Genomic DNA, 10527 nt, shown 5'->3' with positions numbered 1-10527 from the left:
CATTCCTGCCAAGAATCAACACCCCAATCTAATCATGAGAAAACATCAGACAAATCCAAAATGAAAGTCCTACTTACCCCCCACCCCCAAAAGTGAAGGGGGCTATGCTCTTTAAAACTGTCAACATCTGGGACCAGCAGATGGTTTAATGATTAAGTCGCTGGATTCCCACATAGTCGACCACGGTTTGAGCCCTGGACCCAGCAGCTTAAAACACACCAGGCACATGTACGTGCATGCCCAAAATCCCGAAAGGAGAATGGAGAAGGGATTGTGACATGGCCATCCTCCCAGGGGTGATTTCTTACTTTCTGTCTCTCTGGTGAGCACTTGCACCCTATAGCAAAAATCTCTTAAAAATAAAAAGTAAAGGTCATAAAAGTCAAAGAGAAGCTATGGAAATGTTCTAGATAAAAGAAAGCTAAAGAGAGGCCAGCAGGTACATAGTGGTTGGGGCTCTGGACTCCCACATAGCTGACTATGGTTCCCAGACCTGGCGGCTTGAAACACACACCAGGTACACGTGTATACATGCTCAGAATCCTGAGAATGGAAGAGGAGGGATTACAGTGTGGTCATCCCCCCTGAGGGGTGATGTCTCACTTCTTCTCTCTTTGTCTCTCTGGCAAACAAATGTATCCTATAGCAAAAATCTCTCAATAAAAGAAAAAAAAGTAAGCAAAAGAGACAACTAAATACTTGTTAAGACCCTATAGAGGGAGGAAATGCTATAGTGGACATAATCAGGTCAACAGATAAAATTAAAATATGAATGGAAAATTAGAAAAAAAGTGTTGTTATCAAAGTTAAATTTACTAAAGTCAGTAATTGTTCTCGGGAGTGGGTGTGGTGGGATGCTGCTGCACAACACTGGAGCTTCATGAGAAGGCCCAGGGTTTGGATCCAGGGTTGAGCACTTCTAGGGCGCCAGTGATCCTAGCTGGCTAAAAGGATACTTACACAGGCAGAATCACAGCATGGCAAGACCCTAGTGTGCTCGCTCTCTCTCTCTCTCTCTCTCTCTCTCTCATGAAACAAAGAAATGCTTTTAAAACGTTGGCTCAAGGGGCTGGAAAGTGACATGGTGTTTAAGGGCACTGGACTCCCACATGGCCAACTGCGGTTCGAGTCCCGGACCTGGCAGCTTGCTTTCTCACTTTCTCTTTCTCAATCTCTTTTTCACTCTGGTTAAATTAAAAAATAAATAAATAAATAATGTTTAAAAAAATAATTCTTTTTTTTTTTTGAGAGATTTTCACTGTAGGGCGCGTGCGCTCGCCAGACAGACAGAGAGAGACATAGAGACAGAAAGCGAGAAATCACCCCCCAGGGGGGATGGTCACGCCACAATCCCTTCTCCTCCATTCTCCTCTCGGGATCTTGGGCACGCACGCACACGCGCCCGGCGTGAGTTTTAAGCCACCGGGTCCGGGACACAAACCGCGGTCGACTACATGGGAGTCCAGCGACATAGCCATTACGCTAACTGCTGGTTCCCTAAAAAAATAATTCTTAAAAAAAAAAGTTGGCTCAAATAATATTCTTATAAATTAAAAGTAGCTTTTAGTTTTTTTCTTTTTTTTACCTTCCATAGTTCAATGGCCACAGGTTGCTGTGGTGGATTGTCACAGTATATATCTTCCACAGTTCTTCTCCAAAACTGCATTCGCATCAGTCCAATTGTTCTCTCTGAGACTGAGTCCTTAACCTGTAAATAAGATTTAAGAACCTTAACAAATGCACTATTCACAGTCTCAAAAGTTAAGGAAACTTTTTGAATTAATAAAACCGTTCTATAACATGACCATGATGGTGAAGAAATGACTCTCTACACTTGCGGAACCTACAGAACTGTACACCGGAGTGAATCTTCCTGTATGTGCACCTAAATAAAGTTACTCATTCATTCGTTAACCAATTTCCTAAATTATGGAACTGTCTCTCACTCACTACTAATTAAAAATGGGCTCCTGGGACCAGCAGTTAGCGTATGGCTATGTCACTGGAATCCCATGTAGTTGACCATGGTTCGAGTCCCGGATCCGGCAGCTTAAACTCATGCCAGGTGCGTGTGCGTGCGTGTCCAAGATCCTGAGAGGAAACTGGAGGAGAAGGGATTGCGACATGGCCATCCCCCCAGGGGGTGATTTCTTGCTTTTTGTGTCTTTGTCTCTCTCTGTCTTTCTGGCAAGCACATGCGCCATATAGCAAAAACCTATCCAAAAAAAAAAAAAAAGGCCTCCTTAGGTTCAGGCAAGAATCACCAATGTCAACTAAATACAGGAGGTAAATTCTGATGAGAACCATGATCGTAAGATGTCTCCTCATAGATTGCTTACTGGTAGCAAAGGAAAAAAATGTATTATTGGGACTGAGTGACCAAAATGAACATCACCACCAGGAGGCAGGTGGACATTGCATGCCTCCTGGGATTCCCTGAAAAGGACGTTCACCACTTACCTAACAATAGACTAGGAATGTGGAACTCTAGTATAATATAATCACAATGGGAAAAAATAAAAACCCAAATGAGAACCAATTTATTTTTAGAAAGGAACAGCACTGTTTAAAGAATATCAATGTCACAAAAGACAAAGAAAGGCTGTGACACTGTCCCATATTAAAGGAGGCCAAAGAGACATGAAAACTAAATGTAATAAATGATGCTACACTGGGTCCTATGAACAAGGGGGGAAAATGCCATAAAGGACATTACTGGGTCATTTGACAAAACTGAAAATCACATCAAAAGAAAGAATACTGGGCCAGACCAATGGTTAAGGAAGACAGATCCCACACAGCCAACCATGGTTTGGATCCTGGCCCCAGTACTTAAAAAGCAACAGGAGTCTGTGTGCACGCACCCAATATGATGGACAATGAAGGACAGGGGACTGCGGCATGACTGTGCTTCACGGGGGGTGCTTTCTCCTTCTATCTCTGTCTTGCCATTTCTCTGTGGAAAGCACACATGCTCCCTGGCAATTAAAAAAATTTTTTTAAGCATTAAACAGATGTTAAACTTACTTTCATAACTGTACAGTGGTTACATAAGAGAAGTATCCTTATTATGAAATACACATTGAAGTTTATATGGATAAAGGCCATAATGTGATCCAGGTAACGCTAAATGCTTCACAAAAAGAAAAACATGTGTATACATATATAAGCAGAAAATAAAGCAAATGGGGTGAAATATTTACAAAAGGGTATTCTTTTTTTAAAAGAGATATTTTTCTATAGGGCATGTGTGCTCGGCAGAGAGACAGAGAGACAGAAAGTAAAAAATCACCCCCTGAGGGGACAGTCACGCCGCAATCCCTTCTTTATTTTCTTCTTGGGATTTTGGGCATGCACACACACGTATCTGGCTAAGTTTCAAACTGCTGGGTCCAGGACTTGAACTGTGCTTGGCCATGTGGGAGTCCAACAACATAATGATTACACCACTGGCTGGGCCCACAAAAAGGTATTCTTTGTACTACCCTTTCTATTCTGCACATGAGAACTATTTCCAAGTTAAAAAAAAAGTTTTTTAAGAGAAATTTTTGCTACAGAGTGTATGTGCTCACCAGAGAGACAGAGAATAGAAAGATAGAAAGCAAGAAATCAGCCCCAAGAGGGGGTGGCCACGTCCCAATCTCTTCTTCTCCATTCTCTTCTGAGAATTTTGGGTACATACACATGTGCCTGGCATGACTTTTAAGCCACCAGATCCAGGACTCGAACTATAATTGACCATGTAGGAGTCCAGGAACGTAACCATTACTGTTCCCACAAATAAAAAATTAAAAAAAAAATGATCCTGAGGGGGGCCAGCAGGTGGCATGGTGCGTGAGGCACTGAACTCCCATGTGGCCAACCACGGTTTGAGTTCCAGACCTAGTGGTTTAAAACTCACACCAGGTGTGTGTGTGTGTGTACAGGCCCCAAATCTCAGGAGTATGGAGAATGGTTTGCCACATGGTTATTCCCCCTGGGGGGTGATTTTATACTTTCCTTTTCATGATCTCTCACTGTCTCTCCCTGGTAAATGCATGCACCCTAAGGCAAAAACCTAAAAAGATCCTGAGGGCACGGCAGTAAAACGCAATGCTCTGTGAGGCTGACCCATGTGGGAAGGTTCCGGGTTCACCTCTGGAGACCTCCCTGAACATGCCAGGCATGCATGTGCTCATCATCCAGGGCTAGCTGAGGCTGGCGGGAGTTTACAGTGTAAAGATCCTAGGAGGGGTACTATCCCTCTCATTCATAGAAGAAATAATAAATAAACTTAAAAAAAATAAGTGATTCTGAAGCGAGGTGGGTTTCTTAGCCATGTTTAGGGTTCTGGTCCCAGTGCATACAGTACAGCCATTCAGCATTTAAGAAGCACCCTTTCAAAACATGACCAAGAGATGATGTTCTCTCTGCTCAGAACCCTTTGATGGCTGTCCATTACACTCAGAGTAAATGCCAAAGTGAATGTGATGGTCTCCCAGACCTTACCTTTCTGACCCAGGTACCTTTAATCTAACCTCCTCCAAACTCCCTCTCCCTCCCCTGCTGTACGGCTGGCCACCTCTGTTCTTTGAGCATATAAGGCACACGTGCACCTCAAAGCCTTTGTTTCCTGTTCCCTCTGCCTAAAATTCTCCTTACCACATATCTGTACAGCTCACTCTCTCGTTTTTTCAAATTTTTGCTCCAAGCTACCTTCTCCACAGGTTTTTTTTCCTCACCATGCTACATGAAACAGGAACCCCTGCCTTCTCTACACCTGGCATCCTGCTTTATTTCTCTTCACAGCTCTTGTCTCCATGTGATTCACTACAGAGTTACCTATTTGTTCACTGAATACAGACACTTTGTATATTTTATCCTATGCTATACCCCAGGATCTAAAACAGTGTCCAGCATATTTTAGATAATCAATGCTTGTTGAGTAAGTGGATAAAAAAGGCTGTGTGTGCAAACAAGTAGCAAGATGCTCCTACAAAATGACAGAGAGTTCAGGGGGAGATCTCTGGGAACTAATTATTAAAAATGAAATTTCAATCATTTAAAAATTATAATGGAAGATCACTTATGGGAACCATTTGTGTCTAAATCATGACAGACATAAACTGCTGATATATAGTTTTTTTGGTTTTTGGGGGGGTTTTCTGAGAGGTTTTTGTTAGAGGGTGTGTGCGCTCGCCACAAAGACAAGAGAGAGACAGAGATACAGAAAATGAGAAATCACCCCCCCCTCAGGGGAGATGGCCATGCCGCAATCCCTTCTCTTCCATTCTTCTTTTGGGATCTTGGGCACCCACACACGTACTCGGTCCGAGACTTGAATCACAGTGGATGGACTACATGGGAGTCCAGCGACATAGACATTATATCAACTGTTGGTCCTGCTGGTACATGGTTTATACCTGAGAAAGAATGAGGTGAAAAACCATGACCCATGGGACCAGCAGGGGGCGTAGTGGTTAAGGGTGCTAGACTCCCACAAGCCAACCACGGTATAAGTCCCAGACCTGGTGGCTTGCTTTCTCGCTTTCCCTCTCTCTCTTTTTTTCACCTGCTCTTGCTCTGTCCCCCAGTCAAATTAAAATAAATAAAGTTAAATAATTCTTTAAAAAAAAAAAAAAAACATGACCCATGACTTGCAGAGACATATCAGAGGGAAAAAACAGTCAGTCTATTAGGTTCTCCACAGATTCACGATTGTGAATCTCGGTTGTGCCTGAGTGTTATACTCAGCCATTTGGTTCATTCCTTGTTCCCTTGCCATATTTACCAGAGAAGCTGTGCTGAAACTTGCCACTCTCTTCAAGACTCCAATTCTCCCCAACTCCCTCACTCCAATATCTGACCTCTCCTTGAGAAGACCAAGGCCATTCTACTTCAACTCCCTCATGTCCATTTATCTCTATCTGCACAGGCTCTTCCCACTCAACAAAAAGGAACTCTCCTTCCTTTGTAATTTTTTTTAAGAGAGATTTTTGCTATAGTGTGCTTGTTGGACACACAGAGAAATAGAAAGTGAGAAACCATTCTCAATGTGAATGGCCACACTGCAATCCCTTCTCCTCTCAGGGTTTTGGACATGCACAAATATGCACCTGGCGTGAGTTTCAAGCTGCCAGGTCTGAGACTCAAACCATGGGTAACAATGTGGAAGTCCAGAGCCTTAACCACTATGCTGCCTTCTGGTCCCCTTTTGTACTTCTTTAGACAGAAGTGAGTGAGTATGCTATCAGGTCTGGGTTTGCTATAACTCCTCTCATTCTCCACTTCTCATTAAAGCTAAAATCTTAATTTAAAAACTGTGTTGGGGTCAGCCCACAGCACAACAGTCTAACCCTGTGTACTGGGAGTCAGATCTCACCTAGACAGACACAGTTAAAATCACAGCCCTGACAGCTTGAATAACACACCAGACATATACGCATATGCTCAAATTCCTGAGAGGATGGAAAATGACTATGGCATGACCATGGTCCTTGAAAGGTTCTCTCCCTCTCTTTCTTTCTCTCCCTCTCTCACTGGCAATTTAAAAATATGCTTTGAAAAACTGATACATAGGTGTAAATTCTGCAACTCCTGAAGAGGAGAAGCAATAAAATTCTAATTAACCTATTCAGTTAACAGACAAATGTGCAATGTTAATTGCAGTCTTATTATATCATCAGAAAAATAAATTTACATTTCCAAAATGAGGAACCAACAGATTATGTAATGGTTACATCATTAGACGTCCACATAGTCGACCACGGTTCAAGTCTCAGATCCAGCAGCTTGATGCACTCCAAGTGTGTGTGCATGCATGCCCACTCAAAATCCCAAGAGGAGAATGGAAGAGAAAGAACTGTGGCATGGCCATCACTCCTGAAGAATGATTTCTCGCTTTCTGTCTCTAGGCAAAGCACATGGCACTCTATAGCAAAAATCTCTCTCAAAAAAAAAAAAAGAAAAGAGAGTCCAAAATGGTATGTCTAGAAACATTAAGTTCATTAGCTAGTTTTATTTTGGCTATTGAATTGGTAAGCCTAAATAGGTAGCAAGAGAAAGAAAAAATAAGCATAGCCCTTAATCTAACTTATACTTTACAACCAATTTTTATTTTTTAGTATTAAAAAAAAACCATATATCACCATTTTGCAAATGATAATTTAAGCTATTTTAATACCAGCCTGAGCCAGTTCCACATTGAAGGCCCTCAGTGCAAAAGCAGAGCTTCGGGATTCTGCAGGGAGCAGGAGAGAACATAAATAACCTTCATAATCTCGTTTCCTATAATAGACAAAGAAGAAAAAGATAGTTACTCTTCACTTTCCAAACGTATACAAGAATACTGACCAAAATTAAACGGAATAAGTCCAGAACAGGCCTATCTTCAGGTCTGTTCCTCTTTAATTATTGGGTTGTTGGAAAAGTCATGACTCATTTTTACATTGAAAATGTCATAATTTTTTCAAAAACCAAATATATAAACTTTAACTGTCCCCAATCCCAGACCATTTCAAAAAAGAATACTCAACCTCTATTAATTTACTTGAATTTATACAGTACTTATAATTAGCTTTATCATTGTAATTATATATGATTTTCAAGCCACCAGGTGGTTAGGTAAGAGTAGATATTTGGCTTGCTTTCTCACTTTCCCTTTCTTGCTCTCTCTCTCTCTGGTTAAATTAACAAATAATAATAAATAAAATTAAAATACGTCATTCTTTCTTTAAAAATACAAACTTTTAACAGTATTTGGCTTTTAAAATTCTTAATGCCCTGTGGCCAGCAGAAAGTGTGATGGTTAAGGCTATGGGCTCCCACATGGACAACCAAGTTCGAGCCACCACCTGTGGCTTGAAAATCACACCAGGTGCCCAAAATCCCAAGAGAAGAATGGAGAAGGAACTCCGGTATGGCCATCCCCTCTGGGGGATGATTTCTCACTTTCCTTCTATGTTTCTCCACTGAGTACATACGCACTGTAACAAAAACCTAAAAATTAAATAAATGATTTTTTAAAATAATTATTTTAAATTTTATTTATTTATTACTTGCTATAGGACATGCACAATCACCAGAGAGGAGAAACAAAGAGAAAGTGAGAAAGCAAGCTGCCAGGTCTAGGACCTGAACTGCAGTCAGCTATGTGGAAGTTCAATGTCTTAACCACCATACCACCTGCTGGCCCCTAAAATAAAATTCTTATTGCCCTGATTTCTACTACTTCTATCTTTTTTTCCTACATATGATCAATGAATAAGGAGAAATGCAATTTCTAAAAAGGGATTAGAGGGGCCAGCAGATGGCATAATGGTTATGTCACTGGACTCCCACATAGTCAACTACGGTGTGAGTGCCACACCTGGCAGCTTAAAACTCATGTAGTGCACATGTGTGTGTGTGCATGCGCATGAACACCCAAAATTCCAAGCGAGAAATAGAGAAAGGATTGTGGTGTGGCCATCCCTCCTGGGGAGTGATTTCTTGCTTTCTGTCTATCTGTCTCTCCAGTGAACATGCTGCCTATGGCAAGCACAGACACCTATGGCGAGCACACATGGCTATGGCGAGTACACGTGCCTAGGGCAAAATCTCTCAAAAAAAAAAAAAAAAGTGGTTAGAGGGACCAGAAGATGGAGTACTGATTATGCCTATGGACTCTCATGTAGCTGACTACACAGTTCAGGTCCCAGAACTGGAGGCTTAAAACTCACACTGGGGTGGGACCAGCAGTTGGCGTAATGGCTATGTTGCTGGACTCCCATGTATCCGACCGCGGTTAGAGTCCCGGATCCAGTGACTTAAACTTTCACCAGGCGCATGTGCCTGTGTGCCCAAGATCCCAAGAGGAGAATGGAGTGAACGCGCCCTATACCAAAAACCTCTCCAACAAAACAAAACCTCCAACAAAACAAAACAAAACCTCACACTGGGTGCATGCGTGCATATCCAAAGTCTCCAGAGGAAGATGGAGAAGGGATTGCGGCATGCCCATCCTTCCTGGGGGAGTGATTTCTCACTTTCTTTCTATCTCTGTCTCTGTGTCTCTGGTGTGTGCGCAAGTCCTATAGCAAAAATCTCTTTAAAAAAAAAAAAAAAAACAAGTGGTTAGAAGAACCAGCAGGTGGCATGGTGGTTAAGGTGTTGAACTGTCACTGGACTACCACATGGGGGAGCACAGTTCGAGTCATGGACCTGGTGACTTGAAAATCACCAGATCCAAGTATGTACACCCAAAATAACCAGGAAGAGAATGGAGAAGGGATTGCAGTGTACCCAACCCAAGGGAGGAGTGTGCAATTGATTTCTCACTTTCCCTCTCTATCTCTGGGGAGTGCATAAGCCCCATAGCAAAAACCCTAAAAAAAAAAGGGGGGGGGGATTTAAAACACTCTGAAATACATGTATTTACATGTTTTCTGTATTATTCTACTTTTTACTGAAATGAAATTCAAAAGCATTGGATTTACCTGCCCAGGCAAATCCAAGATAGTTTGCTTATTCTAGTACATTTTTTTTTCTAATTTGCTATGGATGTGTGCATTAGCCAAAGAGAGAGAGTGAGAGAAGGAGTGAGAAATTCCCTTATTCCTCCTCCTGGGGTGTCAGGGGGATGGCCACTCCACAATCCCTTCTCTTCCATTCTTCTCTCAGGGTTTCAGGAAAACGTGGTCCACGTTTTTCAAACTGCTATCTAGATCCAGGACTCTGAACAGCCCAGCCTTAACCATCACATCACCAGCTAGCTCCATTAATTTCCTGAGATCAGATATGAGACCTGTATATCATTTTGAAAGAACGGCAGCAGAAGGGCAACAGAAACTAAGTTATCATGCTGCAGGTCAGGCCTAGATTCCAAGGCAAACCCCCATCCTGGATGGGCCAAGAGACCTAACTGATCTAACCCACCTCCACAAAGGATTAAGGAGGAATACAAGCGCCAGGCCTTCTCGGCTCTAAGGAAGCAAACAAAAACACCATACCTCAGGCATTTTCCCTAATGTCTCTAAAACTAGTTTCCTCCTCTATTAAGTGAGATAATAATGCCATGATATACTCGCTGTGCCCTTACTATGTGTCAGGAGGCATTATTCCAAATGCTTTACTTCTCACAACCCTAAAGGTAGGGCCACATTTACCGGATACAATGAGTAACGAAAATTAATTACTTATAAATTACTTTGATTAGTGCCAAACACACAAAAAGAAATTAGTTTCTGTTATCACTGAAACTAATTACTAGTTGGTACGTGAATTAAACCAGCTTTGCATGCGAAAACGCTCGAGCTAAAATTAAAGCTCATGTAAGGTGACAAGCATGGGCAGCCAGAGTCGTGCCACAGTTGTGCGGCTCCTGCAAATATTCCTGCAGCCTCACTCCCTCCAAGCAGCCTCATCCAGAGGCCACCAGAACGCGCTGGAAGGCGCTTGTCCACCCTGGCCCGCTCCGGGTACTCCCACGTCCCGAGCAGGCCGGGCTCGCTCACCGCAGCAGATCCAGGCAATAGAGGTCAGTGCCCGAGGCGCCCAGGCCGCTAGCCG

At 42.5% G+C, this 10527-nt stretch overlaps 1 protein-coding gene across 2 annotated transcripts in view; it reads right to left on the bottom strand.

Annotated features, from left to right (window-relative positions):
• Nucleotides 1-10527, bottom strand: part of NDUFAF6 (NADH:ubiquinone oxidoreductase complex assembly factor 6) — a gene marked incomplete at its 5' end in the record, with an annotated part of 38250 nt that extends 27723 nt beyond the window's left edge. Inside the window, 3 exon segments of one of the 2 annotated variants that reach the window (XM_027765471.1) lie at nt 1586-1708; nt 7163-7266; nt 10473-10527. In XM_027765471.1, the coding sequence (XP_027621272.1) occupies nt 1586-1708; nt 7163-7183 (144 nt within the window). 2 annotated transcript variants of the gene reach the window in all.

Source organism: Tupaia chinensis, unplaced genomic scaffold (assembly GCF_000334495.1).
Source record: "Tupaia chinensis unplaced genomic scaffold, TupChi_1.0 Scaffold138407_1, whole genome shotgun sequence".
NCBI lineage: Eukaryota > Metazoa > Chordata > Mammalia > Scandentia > Tupaiidae > Tupaia > Tupaia belangeri.
The sequence above is the reverse complement of the archived record's forward strand: the minus strand, read 5'-3'. Positions and strand labels throughout refer to the sequence as shown.